The 14,397-nt window shown below is 47.8% G+C and overlaps 1 protein-coding gene across 1 annotated transcript in view; it reads right to left on the bottom strand.

Moving 5' to 3' along the window:
• Nucleotides 1-431: 431 nt before the first annotated feature.
• TGM3 (transglutaminase 3) overlaps nucleotides 432-14,397 on the bottom strand; it is a 123,750-nt gene continuing 109,784 nt past the window's right edge. Inside the window, exons 11-16 of the mRNA XM_023536661.1 lie at nucleotides 13,035-13,138; nucleotides 11,101-11,346; nucleotides 7,458-7,766; nucleotides 5,057-5,214; nucleotides 983-1,116; nucleotides 432-579 (exon numbers count right to left, since the gene is read on the bottom strand). Of these exons, the coding sequence (XP_023392429.1) occupies nucleotides 432-579; nucleotides 983-1,116; nucleotides 5,057-5,214; nucleotides 7,458-7,766; nucleotides 11,101-11,346; nucleotides 13,035-13,138 (1,099 nt within the window). The remainder of the gene's footprint in view (nucleotides 580-982; nucleotides 1,117-5,056; nucleotides 5,215-7,457; nucleotides 7,767-11,100; nucleotides 11,347-13,034; nucleotides 13,139-14,397) is intronic.

The raw sequence follows: 14,397 nt of genomic DNA, 5'->3' as shown, positions 1-14,397 counted from the left end.
CATTTATTTTGAGTGTCAAGATGTAAGTGCCATGACAGATGGCTAACCATCCCCTCCCCTTCAAATGGCCCAAGGGATTAGCAGGAATGTCCCAACTGCAGACTTGGGATCAGCAAACAGTCCAGACCATCTTCTCCCCTGTATCCATTCAGAGAGTCACTGGGTCAGGTGCCACTCATCCTGCTGCATTGATGGGTATGAGGGCTGAGTGGGGTCATGGGGCTCACAGAGAAGGCACCCACATGGAAAAGCAGCTGGGGAAGTGACCAAGTCTCAGGCCAGGGTGGAGCCAGGCCAGCCTGGGAGTGTGGATGAGGGCGTGTGCTAGAGGCTTGAGCATCTCCTCCAGGCAGCCTTGGGGGACCAGGCTGAACAGGTGAGCCCTGCCCGTTCCATGGTGCCCAAGTTCGTATGGGGGCCACCTGGGCCCTTCACTCGGCCACGTCGATAGACAGCATGGCCTTGATTGCAGGGAATTTGTTGCAAGAGAAGTCAGCGACCAGTTGCTTGGTGCCACTCCGTGTGGGCAGGATCTCAAAACGCACCCGGGACCGCTCCTTGGGGCGCAGGGTTGGCACACTGGAGGAGAAAGGGCACAAGTCAGTGTTGATGTGAGATTCATGGACCTTAAGCTGGATGGGCCTCTGTGGCCTCAAGTCCTGCTCTGCTTGGGGCTAGACAAGGTCATTGCTCCTTTGGCCCTTCTCACTGCTGCCCTGGGTCACTGGGCCCCATCAGTCCTGGGGAATTAGGGGTCCCATGATTTCCCAAATATGCTAAGCCCTGAGGACCAGCTCTAAGCTCGGGTGACCTGGACTTCCCGGGAGAGTAAGTTTGGTGAACGCCCTAAGCAAATGCAAATGTGTATGCGTATGTGCAGATTCTCTAGAGAAGCTCTGTCTGCCCTGCTCGGGGGCTCCAGAGAGGGCCCCTCTGGCCCCTTCCCATTACCCTACATGGGCCCCTCAGGTCTGGGACTCACTCGATCTTGAGGCTGCCCAGCAGCAGGCCACTCCCCTCCACCATCAGCACACAGTTCTTCACTGGCTCATCCAGCGGATTGGAGAAGAGCATCTGCACATTCACGGGCTTCCGCACCTGGGCTTGTTCCAGCAACTGTAAGGAGAGAGGTTGATGGAGTCAGGCAGGTCACAGGCTGCTTGTCTCACCTGCCACTCGGTAAGAGCTGATGGGGCTGGGCGGGCAACTTGGTGATGGGGAAGATGTTACTGATACGAAGGCAGGGAGGACTGTTTAGTTATCCTAAAGACGAGTGACTTCTGTGCAGGGGGTTTCTAGGAAATTGCTGAGATCTCCATGCTATAGACGGGACACTCTGGTGTAGCGGGGAAGTAGCACTTTGTAGTGGCTGAGAGTACTCTAACTTCTCCGCAAGGTTTACAGGCCCCCTTTCTAGTTCATCCTGGGAAGGGCAACCACTTCTTCCCAGGACAGCCTGGTTCTGCTGTGGTCGCTCTGGGGTTTGGGAAAGGACTCATTCCGTACCTAGTAACAGCATTTTCCTCACACATCCCACTCACTGGTCCTGTTTCTTCCCTTCAAGCCTGGAAGCCCCCTCCCTGAGAGGTCCAAGCCTGCTCAGACCAGCTCTTCTCCACAGGACACGGCGTTGGGCCCCCATCTCAATTCAGGCCATTCTCCTCTGATGATACCTAGTCTAGTGGTGTCCTTCTAAACTTCTAGAGCCCAGAGTTTCCCTATGTGCCATGCCATGGTCTGGACAGGGCTCCAACATCACACTGTCCTTGGTCAGGGACCAGAGGAGCCTGGGTTTCCAGTCAGAAAAGCAACCTGGACAATTTGCTGGCTCCCAAAGATGAAAGCTTGTGGTTCTGCCAAGAAGCAGACACAGCTGGGTCTCAACTTTCTCATCTGATAAATGGACTAGTCATTCCTTCTTGCCTCCTTCTCCAAGCCAGGAGGGACTGGATGAGATCATGGATGGGAAGAAAGTGTTTTGGAAATAGAAACTGAAATTATACGGCTCATAGATTTCTTTTCTTCTTTTGAGGACCGCTACAGGGGGCTGCTTTTGTGTTCGGTTTTTCTTTTTCTTTCCACTAATCCTTCTAGCAACCATTTTACAGTAATAGAGCTGTAGTCCAGAGGGAATGAATAGCCAGGACCTCCCTGGTTCCATAGTCTTGGCTTTTCTCACTAGGCCCTGAAATGCCTACCAATAATTTGTGCATAATTGAAACATTTTAGAGACCATGATCTATACCATAATTTCTCCCATGGAACTCATTTAAATGTATGACATAATTTGAAAGATGAAGCATAATTTCATGCCATTGGGTTACAACAAGGCTACGTAAATGGTGCCATATATTTCACATCGATATTTAATTTGAGATTTCCATGTTATTTGTTTTTCTTTCTTTATTGACTTTTACTACCCTGTCTCATTGACCCAAACCTGTACATACATTCAAAAGAGAGGATAAGGACCAACAGAAACCTGTGTCTGATTGTAAGTGGTTCACGGGTTAATAAAAGACATCAGCATTTGAAACAATGTTCAGATTTCATGGTCTGATCCTACACTGTAAGGTCCTCAGAGCTGACTGCCAATCAGTGCCAGATAAGATAATAGGGTTTTACCCGAATTATTATCTTTTCATATAGATTACCCTCATAAGTTTAAAAACCTGAGCCCTGCTCTGAATGAGCTATGCATTGATTCTTTCATTAAGCCAAGGCTGTCTTTATTCTTTAAAGGTCAAAGTAGAGGAGAGAATGTGTTAGGAGGAAATTCATACAGAGATGCCCAAAAGAAGGAATAGCAGATGCCTTTTAACAAGATAAAATAAGGAAGTTCTTCATGGCACATTTCCAACCTGTCTGTATTCTTATTTCTTTTTTTTTAAATTCTGATTTCTATAGATTTTATAGACTCTTTAGAGACAAAGCAGACTTGATATGGAAATTCAAAAGATGTAGCACAAAGATGTTGAATAAAAGATAAAGCTATCAGAAGGGTTGAGGTTATTGGATAAGGGACTGTAATGGGGAAAAACCTAACTTTATTTAAACACTGATCATTTTAATGCAGAATGTTTTCATAACTGAACTGGCTGCCACCCAGCCCCGTTTCTCAGCCTCAGGAGTGAGAATCATCACTGGGCTGTCCATCATGTTCTACACTGACGGGGCACATTTCTTGGAAATGCCCTGGGAAGCAGGAGAGGCCTTAACATGCAGAGGACAAGAATGGACTGACATGAAAACTCTGTAGGTGGCAAAGAATGAAAGCCTGGAGCCAAGTGTCTGTTCCAGGGGAGAGGGTTGTTTCTGTTTTACAAATGCTGATTATCTTCTAAGACATATGGGGGAGACAGTGAGGGGCCCACTGTTTACATCTGGTAGGAGACTGCATCCAAGCAATTGTACAAATAAAGATATAACCTCGACTAGGGTACATGCCGCGAAGTAAGAGGATAGAGGCTCTAAGGGTGTTTAACTGGGGTCCAGGTCTAATTGGCAAGGGTAGGGGTGAGAGGTGGAATGTCAGGAAAGGCTCCCCTGAGCAAATGACATCCTGCAAGGGAAGTATTTTATCATTCCCATGAAAGAGTTGGAGCAACTGAGACTCAGAGATTAAAGGACTTACTGAGAGTCACTGCTGTTAAATAGTGAGGCCTGGATACAAAGTCACAGGCCCAAGGGCTGAACTACTACCTTGCTTTGCTTTCGCCTAAACTAGCTGTCCAGTCACTGGCTCCCTAGCCCCAGAGGTGGGGGACCGTCCTGCCCATTCTGGAGCACAGACTAGACTAACTGAGACAGTGACAGGGCTCAATCGCAGGCTAGCTGCATGAAAGCCGGAGCCCTGGGTCCCCCTGACTTCTGTGTGAGCTCAGGAACCCTTTCAGCTAGGGTGTCCCTTAAGGAGGGGTAGGACCAGGGCAGCCACAATTATGCCAACTCCTCTAGAAATCTGGGGCTTAGAAGTCTGGCAGCATTGTGATGGAACAGAAAAAGGCAATCACCCTCTAGAGAGGTGGGGCAGATGGTAGATACTGCAGACGCCTGATCCAAGAGGCTGGGCTCTCTGTGGGACCTCATGGGAAGACCCCATCTCCTCTGCCTGTCCCTGACTGCCAGCCCCTCACCCCTCAGGTTTGTGCTGTCTGGCTTTGGAGGCCTAAACCCTGGGCTGGGGGGCTGGTAGGGCCCAGGGGCTAGAGAGGGAGGGGCAAGCTTGGAGTTAGTGCAAGTATTTCTGGCCCTGGTGCTGAGGGAGGGACAGAGTGGCCCACAGACCCACAAACCCCTACACATCTGGGCTCCTGGGAGGGAGCCTGGGAGCACAGCCTGAAGCCAGAAGCAGAGACAGAGGCAGCCTCATTCTCAACCACTGTGAAGACGCTGCTGCTAGCTATGGACATGCTTGGATGCCCCAGAAATGGCCCTGAGCTGTGAGCCCCAGGGCCTGAGGTCAAGCCCTGGCTTGGGTAGCAATTGGCTGTTTCTTTCTCCAGTCTGGGTCTTGGTTTACACCTGAGCAAAACAGGCAGAATATGGGAGCATGAGACTACCTCCTAAAAGTCCACAATTCTGTAACTCTGGTATCTAGAGAGTGGAGAGATGCAAGTGAGTTGTGCCCATTTCTGATCTGCTTGACAAACCTGTCTCGGGGCTGGGCTGTGGTCTCCCTGCAGGCACAAGCCACCCCTTGTGCCCCTCTGTGATTCCTGAGCCTGGCTTGGCCCAGAACACAGCAGATGCTCAGAGGTGAGTGGGTGGGCGAGTGAACTGAAGAGTCCCTCCAGCCACTACTTGGCTGGTACCCTCAGCGGGTCTAGAACTGGAACCAAAGAAGACGCAGGGCAATGTGCCTATTTATCTCACCAGAGAGCAAGGACGCAGGTCTGAGTGGGAACTCTTGGCTGATCCATTTGGCAGAGGCTGAACCTGAGCTGGGCCCAGTGCTCTGCTCCTCTCAGCAGAGAAGGACCTTCCTGTGGTCTGGGAGGGCCGTGGCTTACAGGGGCTGGCTGGCTGGGGAGGTGCCCTTTCCCCACCCCTTTACCTCCAGGGTCAGGGTGGGGTTGTCCAGGATGACGACCCTCTCCACCACCACCTCGGCCTCACCGGAGGCCTGGCACACAGCTGTAGTCTGGATCATGTTGTCTGCCTTCAGGTACTTCTCATACTGAGCATACGTGATCTTCACGGGATAATTTATTTCTGGAGAGAGAAGCCAGGGGAGCAGAGTGAGAGGGAGTGGGGTTGGCTTCTGAAACCTTCTTCAGAGCTGATGCCAAGCCAAGTCAGTGTGAGGTGGCTAAGGATATCTGTAGCCCAGGGCCTGACTGAGCCCTCCCTGGGCCAGGTCCTGTGGGAAACATCCCTGTCCTTTGCAGGCTCTAGAGCAGGGACGAGGGCTAGACCAGGACTCTGGCTAGCTAGGCAGACTCCCAGGAGGATGAGCTCACAGGGGCTGAAGCATCCTCCACATCCAGAAAATGTTAGAGGGCAAGTTTCCTTTGAAGGGGCAGAGGAAGAATACGAATGTTAACTGATTGCCTAGAGATGATAACAATAATGACAGCAACACAATAACTAGGAAAAAAAGCCAGGGATTGGCAAAATGCATGCTCAGGATCCTCCCAAGTCATCTAATAGCCTGAGATTCTGTTGCAGCAGCATCTGAACCACCTGCCACCTCTGGTCTCGCCTGCTTCCGAGTCATCGGCACACATCGTGTCATTTCTCTGCCATGCCACTTCAAAGATCTTCCGTGGCTCCTCACTGAATGAAGTTCAGACCCCTCAGTCACTGAGGGTCCTGCATCACTGAGCCCAACTCACTTCTCCCTTAAAAGAACGCTCTGCGCTTCTCCTTTTTCCTTCACAGGACAGGCGCATTATCACCTCCCTGCTTTGACTCTCATGGTTCCCTCAGATGGAAATGCCTTCCCCAACTTCTCCCCATTTATCTGGCTCCTCTCCAAGCTTCAAGGCCCCTCTGTGGCTCGGCAGGCCACAGGCACCTCTCCCTCCTCTATGATCCAGGGCACTCCTACCTCTCCCTCATGCTGTCATGCTGGGTGGCCTGGGGGTGCCCTGGCAGCCACAGTGTCATATATCCTTTGAAGTAAGGAGGAAGCTGCCTCTGCTTTTAGCACTGGAGAAATTTGCCCTGCCTGCCCCAAATCTGGAGACGACAGGCCCCTGCCTTAGCTGGCCCAACCTCCTCAGACCGTGAGCACTGAGGCTCCCTTCTGAAAACAGAGGGGGACTTAACAGGGTCACCCAGAAAGTAGGTGACAGCATCAGGCCTCTGGGACCACATCGACTGCATCCTCTCCCCTTCCCATTTCATTCTGCTGCCTCTTGCAGAAGTATTATTATTTTTTTAACCATTTCCCTCACATAAATTATTTTTGGTCTACAAAAATAGCTCTTCCCTTAAGCTCTGAAGGTAAACAACAGTCAGGCTAAAATTCTGCCAGAAGTCACGTTGCTAGGGGAATGCTGCCTCTGACAGGTGGAACATGTCTCAGGTTCTCTGCAGACAGACTTCTTTCAAGATGGGCTATATAATTACTCAGTTTTTATTAGTTCCTTCTGTGAAGCAAATCGCCACCCCACCCTTGTTAATCTGCTTTGTAAGTCCCAACTTTTCATAACAGCTTAAGGGATTCTGCCAATGTGGTCACACCAGTATTCTGATCCTTCCACGGCACTGGCCTTTCTCTGCTCCAGCTACTTCCTTCCCATCTGTGCTACCCAGGAGTAAGGAGTCACTGTTCTTCCTAAATTCTCAGACCTCCAAGAAAACCCATCACTGTCATCAGGAAACTCTATTCGCCCCCTGGCATCTGTGGGGGAACATTGGTTGAGGGTTCAAGACTCGGTGGTTGATCGCAACCTTTCTAGGGTCAAACCTGAAAGGTGATTCATTGTGGGGTGGGGGCGTACAGGGGTGGCAGCAATACATCCTAGGAAGTGGGGTGGGGGGTAGCACTGGATTTAGCATCAGGAAACCTAGGACCAAGACCTTGTCATTGCCACTTATTAGCTATGACATTTAATCTCTTAAGCAAGTCACAATCTCTCCAAGCCTCAGTTTTGGCCTCTGTAAGATGGAGATACTGAAATCTGTCCTTTTTAGAATGGTCAAATGAGGGAAGCACTTTGCAAACTGTGGGAAGTAGTATATACCTGTAAGGGATAATTTGGTACATCTATTAATTGACCAAGCCTCCCTCCTTCCTCGCCTCGGGCATAAAAGGATTTGGGTTGGCAGTACCCTAGCTTGCGCCGTTCACTATGGCAGCAACTTCCAAAACTTCAAAACCCAAGGCTTAACCACAGAGGCCCTGTGCTCTCCTTCCTCAGACAATTGAGCCAGTTCTGATAGGAACTCTCCAACCCCAACAGCGACCTTGGTTGCATGGTGCCTCAAGAAGCTGTAGGATGAGTTACCTTCTTCAGGGTCCAGAGATATTGTGACAGAGTCTTTCCACACTTCGTGTACAAGCGTGCCATTGTAGACGATGGTCCAGGCTGTCATGTTCACCGTCACCGTCTTCATATCACTCGTCAGGTTTTTGAGTATCAGGGCCAGGTTGACTTCTTTGCCCACTGTCAGTATGCCAGTGACCTTAAACTTCCCAGAGATGCTGGGCTCCCGTTCCTCATTTTCTATGTTTTCTCCAGACGTTGGGCTGAATGAGCTGCTGGGTTTAAGTTTTCCCTTCGCCTTTTCAAACACTTTTCTTTCCTGGCTAGAACCTGTGTAGTGAGGGGAAGAGAGAAGCATCTTAGGGATGTAGTGGCAACCTGGACAAAGGACAGTGCTCTTCCTGGAAAGGTGGCCTGGGACTAACACTGGTTCTGCTGCTGCACATTCTGGTCCAAGCAAGTGTCCAACCTTTCCGGGTCTCCATTTCACCCTCTTTAAGGTGAGGCTCCCAGACCAGCTGGTCTATGGTGCTTTTTCAATCAGCTCTAAATTGCCAAGGAGCTATAGGGAAAGCTTTATCTGCAACTGTATGAAATTTCTATATGGCTCGATATTTCACTTAAGTTAATTAAGTTAGGTTTCTTTAAAAAAAAAATAATAAAAGTTCCCTTGCAAGGCCTAAAGAACAAACAGATATTTTAAAAACAAATAAAAACTGAGCTGAAAAGTTTAGAATAAGTTCGCAAGCAAAAAAAAAAAGGTTATGATGTAGAATTGACTTCATTAAAAATATTTTTCATACTACTTTACCACGCTATTCTGCTTTGTTTCTAGAGGTGCTTTGAGAGCTGAAGAATGGCACTTTTGTTCGTGTCAGTTGACAAGAACTTCCCATGGTTGGTATGGTTCCAAGTTATGATTAGTTTAAATCGTTGAGAGAGATCAGGTTTCAAAAACACAAAGGATGGGTTTTCTGACTCTGACTCGGGTTGTGGGTCCTGCTGAACATGATAGTATAAACAGCCCCTGGAGAATGACCATGATGTACCCCTAAAGATCACGGCTCTTGGACACTGAGAGCTGAGTGACAGACTCCAACTGTCTGAGTCGGTGATGACCACACAGTTCACATTAGGCTCCCTGCTTTGACCTGAAGATTGATCCACCTTCAGTGGAAGGTGTTGGCCTTTCAGGAACGCGGACAGAGGCACACAAAGAATGACCGTGTTTATATCTGCAGACCATACTTATGGTCCTTACCTTCTCCAACCGACCTGTGAAAATTTTAAGACACCAGATGATTTATTATCAGCACTTTACAACTTAGCAAGGCCTTTCCCATAAGTTACATGTAACAACTGGCTGAGACCTTAGAGCCCAACTCATCCAAGCCCATCATGTTAGAATTAAGGCCCTAAGAGGGGAAGCGACTGGTCCAAGTAGCTAGTCTAGTCTGGGAATTAGAGACAGAGAGGGGGCTAGTTCTCAAGACCTGTTGTCCAAGATTCCTCCCACACACCCCACCGAAAAGGAGGCGGGCAGCCAGATTACCCAAGCTGATAGCTCCTGGTGGGCTGGGTTCCTTTTGGTGCCTTCCCATTCTTTAGCCGAGTTGTAAGTCCACACCCAGGGCCAATGTCTGCACAGGTAGCTGAGCCTTCTGTGCCCAGGACCTCGAAGCGTGTTTACACAATGAGGCTCAGAGCTTAGATACCTATATAGGTCACCTGCTGGGCTTACTCAAGACTAAGTTTCCTGCTACTGTTTCCCTCCTTGCTGTTGCTATTGTGCAAATGCTTAGCAACTCATTTTATAAGCTTTTCCTTCCCAGGGCCCTCACAGACAAACTGGCATCATTAGGTAAGGTGAACTGGGCAACAACAAGCAGGGTGTCACTCAGGGGCTGGGGTGTTGCCAGGAGTCCTGCAGGGATCCACACAACCTGGCCCCTCTTCACTGTTCAGATGGTTTGGCTGGGACAGCCAGAGCTCCCCAAAAGCAGAATCAAAGTGTGACAGTCAGGTAAGGAACCCTACAGAATCATATATTCAAGTAAGCATACACTTCGAAAGTCACTTTGGGAGGTCATTATTCCAATGAGGCTGCAGATGTTCAAGTTGGTAAAAATCACCACTGTTTATTAAGTCCTCACTCTGTGCCAGGCACCGCACTCAGTGCTTTGTGGACCCCAGCTCAGTTACATCCTACTGAAGACAGGCATTGCTACTCTCATTTTTCAAGTGAGAAAACAAGAAATCAGAGATCCTAAGATCATGCTTGAGGTCTCACAGTTCTAAGTGGTAGGACTGGAATTCACCTCCTGCCCTGGGCGATTTGTTCCCTGAACCCTACACTTGTTTCAACATCATGACATATTGAAAACACTTGTCTTGCATCTGCCTTCGCCTCTGGGCTGTGAGCTCCACAGGGCAGGGGTCCCATCTGAAGTGTTCTTTGTTGCCTCCCCAGAGCTGAGTACAGAGCAGGCACTGGGGGAGGTCTCAGTCCATGTTTATTGACTGAGAGAAGGGCCATCTGACCCCAACGGTGGGAATGGCCTGCAGAGACAGATGGGGCCAAATTGAGGTCACCGATCTCATTGCCTTAAAGTCGTGGCTCTAAATGTCCACAAATACCACTACTCAGAGATGTCACCCACCTGAACTTGGGGCCAGACCCTGTCTCCTGTACTCAGCTTTCCTCTTTTATAAACTGCAGTCAGTATTAACAGCCAGCAGTTGCACAGTTTTAGGATTTTCTTTAGGATGTACTGTGGGGATCTTTATGAGCACACTTTTCTTGACCCCTCAGAAGCAACTGTGAGGACCCACTGAAGCAACTATTTCAAAGCATTTTAGAAAGAATAAAATGTTGGCCTCCTTAAGGAGTGACTATAGCCTACTAGAGCAAGTGTTAATTTGCTTTTGGTTATTTTAAAAAATGAACATCACTTTCAAATGTAGAGCTTTCGTCACCGTTGAGAATCCTCAAACAGATAAGCTGTTGACTCCAAAAGCAACTTCCAAAATAAAGCAACAAGTGTCATTTGAGTTAAAGGTGACCTTGTAGCAACTAGCCTTCCTGGTGACTTTAGTAGGGGCAGTACTCATGTGGATGCTTACAATTTTGGAGACTCAGACATTCTCCTCACAAGCAGTCCCACCTTATCTAACTTCTTGGGAGGCCTCTGAAGCGAACATAGCACAGACTCACGTCTTTGGAGTCTTTGTCCATTTCTTTGTTCAGAGGGTGTTTCCTGCCTGTGTTTCTTGGAGGGTAGGGGAGTGGGCTGACTTGATAATTTCTCCTAAAGCCCTTGGGTGCCTCCCATGGGGGCCATGTTTCTCTCTGTGCTATTCGATCACAGTGCTGTCGCCCCAGTTGTGCAACTGGTAAAGGGACACTGCTGGAGATAAGCTAGAATGACAGCTGTCTGTGCCCTGTGGCAAACTTCCTCTGGCGCCAGTCTGTCCATGATGGTTCTGTCCCCATAGGAAATAGTCCAGGGAGTTGGGTGTTAGGTGCCGGGGAGCAGTCCTACCATTCAGGCAGAACTGGCTGAGAATGTGGGAGGAGTGTGAGGCATTTTCCCTTCTCCACCCGAAAAGCTGCTTTCCCACCATCAAGCCCTGAGTAGCACAGCCCCACCAGTGCCTCTCCTACCTTCTGGGTACTTATACTTCTCGGTGACATCTATGCGAGAGTAGCTGCCAACCGCCTTGGTGCTGATATACTTGCCAACGCCGTAAGTGGCTACGGAATTCTGCTTCTGGGTGTTGCTTTTCTCATCGTAGATCCAGGTGATGCGGTCGGCATTAACCTCCGCAAAGATGAAGGGCATGTCGAAGTCCAGGTTCACATCGCCTTCTCGGATAGCGATAACCGAAGCGGGGCCGCACTGGAACACCCCTTGTGGTCAGGGTGCAGAGGTTAGATGCTTGCCAAAGCCAGGCCCATCTGCAACAGCCTACTCCTGCCCTTTCTCCTCCGGGGGCCACCTACAACCACCCAACTCCTCTGACTCTACCCTGCCAACTCCTTCGGCCCCGACAGTCTGCACCCCCTCATTTGGCACTCAGCACAGACTCTCCTGGGCTGTTATTATCTTCTGCAATGGCACCCTGGTCACTCTTCACCTCTTCAGAAGACTGGCCCAACCCTGCATTCTGTGGGTGCATAATTTGTGCTAACCCACTGTCCTCAGTCTATTTCCTAAAGAGGAAAGTCTTGCTGTCTTGCACAGAGTTGCCTCTTTCCTACCTCTGCAAATCGTTCTTCCCAAATCATTGCCTCCCTTTACCTGGAAGACTTCCCTGAACACCCAGCCCACAGGGATTGCTTGCTCCTCTGAGATCCCAAGCCCTGACTGTCACCTCTCTTCTTTAGCGCTCAGTGTAGGTAGCTCTGATAAATAGATAGATAGATAGATAGATAGATAGATAGATAGATAGATAGATAGATAGATATGGAGATACAGAGAGATACAGAGACAGATGATAGATAGATGATAGATAGGTAGATAAGTAGATAGATGGACGGGCAGATAGATGGATGATTGGATGGGTATAGATTAGATTTAGATATAAATATAGATATATAGATATAGTTTCATTCATGAAGTGCTCAGCTGAAAAAAAGCCAGGTTCAGCAGAATAGAACGAAGAGTATTAGTCCATTTGTATTTACAACACAAATAAACAAAAAAGATACACACTTTAAATGCCTGGAACAGTCACTTTCAACTTTCTTTTTACCATGACCTCTAGAAATAAATAGATTGGACATCTTGGCCCATATATGATCCTGAAACAAAAGTTTTATAGGACAATTCTTATTCTTACTATATTCAATACATCCTGATATTTAATTTCTTTTCTTTTCCTTTCCTTCACCCTGCTCTTTTCCATGCCATCTCATTTTATTTCTTATAATGGTGGTCATAACTCACTAACCTGATTTTATAACCACTATTGGGTTTCAGCGAAAGGTTCAAAAATCATTTGTTTAGAAAATAACTGGAGGCTTACTGTCTCGCCCCTAAATGCCCCAAATCTAGTCCTATTCATTGCTTCTGGTAGGCTGCAGCTTGGGGAGGGGGTAAGGCTTAATTTTTATTATAAGTCCTTTGAAAACAGTTTGAAAAAATTTTTTTAACCATGTGCACATATTACTGTATACTTATATAATTAACTCTTTTTTTTTTTTTTAAAGTTTGAAAGAAACAATTGAAAATGAAGTTAACAGACGATCTTGTTCTGAGAGGGACAGAAGGTTAAGGGCGGTACAGGAAAATCATTGATGGCAGAGGATGACTTCTTTCCCTTGTTGCCTGGCATGTGCCAGGCCCTCCACAGCAGCGATGGCAGCCGTGTGGCACAGGGAAGGCACTCAGTTAAAAAGCAGCTTGAACCAAGCAAAATTAGGAGGGGAAATCTGCTTTGAAAATATTTTTATTTTGATTCCATTGTGCCTTCCAGAGATGGAGAGGACTTAGGTTACTTTCCCATGCCACTGTCCACTACTGTAAAAAATGGAGAGGCTGTGACTTAGAGCCAAACCCAGAGAAGGGAGCCATCCATGGGCGAGCTGGGGGTTACCTTGGCTCCTCTCCTGGGGGGTGGCATCCAGAACCTGCCATCCATTGTACGAAGAGCCCAGGTCATTCCGCACAAACCAGGCTTCATTCCAGACGTGGAAATTCCTGCAGACAGAACCACAAACTGAAAAGCTTGCCTAAGGCCACACAGCAGGTGAGTAGCAAAAACCACATCTCTGATCTAACAGTGCCGCACTCTGATACTTGAGTGCCTTTACCCTATGCCAGCTACTGTGCTAAACCGTGGCGGAAATTGTCTCACTTAAATTCTTACAGCGCTATGTAATGGGAACTATTTGTATGCTCACCTCATAAAAGGGGGAAGCTGAGGCTCAGAGAGGTAAAGCAGCTAACAATGGCAGAATCAGTGTGGACCCAGATATGCTTAACTCCAAAACTTAGGTCCTTGACAACTTTTTTTGAGTAGCAGAACTGATCAGGGTTAGATCCAGTGACTCAGTAGGCAAACCTACACAGCTTTCTCTTGTGTATCCTGTAGTGGGCTGAAAATAAATGAGGCTGCAGCAAGAGTGACACATCTGGCTAAAAGCCACGAAGCCTTTGGCTGAGGTCTGGATTGAAGAATGACATATACCAGTCCTAAAATATTCTTTGTAAGTGGCACCCCCTCATCTCCCAATCAGTAAGTCTCAGTCACAGGTCCCCTCCCTCACCAGGTCCAGTCAATTAGCCAAAGTCTTATTCATTCATGATTCTGCCCTCTTCTCCTCTTCACTCGCACAGCAAATGCACTAGCATTGGCTTTGATAGTTTTGGGTTCAACTAGAAGAAATGTAAGTCCAACATAAATCCAAGTTCTATCTGACTTGAAAAAAAATTTTTATACTCATGAGGTGAAGGGGATAGTTTAAGCAGAGAACCAACTTCAGAAGTCATAAATAGAAGACTGATAAATTTGACTAGGTAAAAATATTAAACTTGCACATAACAAACCAACCAACCAACCAACCAATTGTGGTTCATAACAGATTGTTTCCCCTGCAGATTACAATAAACTGTAAAAAAATACAAAACACATCTATCTGAGAGTCAACAAAGTAGGAGGAAGACTTTGGAAGGGAGTCAAAACCTGGAGGAAGGGGCTAGCCTGCTGCAAGTCCCACTTTTGGTGCCTTTGCCTTAAGGATAGGCCACAGAGGGGTAAAGTGCAGGGTAGTAAACTCCAACAGATAGCGCATACCTTTCTGATCGAGGAGATAAGACAGTGAGGGGGAAATCCAAGAAAGAAAAGAGTCAGGGGAACCCTAATTAGTATATAAACTCTGCCCAAGCTTCTGGGAGACCTCTGAATCATGTATGTATGAGAGAAAAAAGATTGAAAAAAATCAATAAAGTGGGAATTA

This window comes from Pteropus vampyrus, unplaced genomic scaffold (assembly GCF_000151845.1).
Source record: "Pteropus vampyrus isolate Shadow unplaced genomic scaffold, Pvam_2.0 Scaffold7, whole genome shotgun sequence".
In the NCBI taxonomy this organism is placed as follows: Eukaryota; Metazoa; Chordata; class Mammalia; order Chiroptera; family Pteropodidae; genus Pteropus; species Pteropus vampyrus.
Note: the sequence above shows the minus strand (reverse complement) of the source record. Positions and strands in the feature narration are given on the sequence as shown.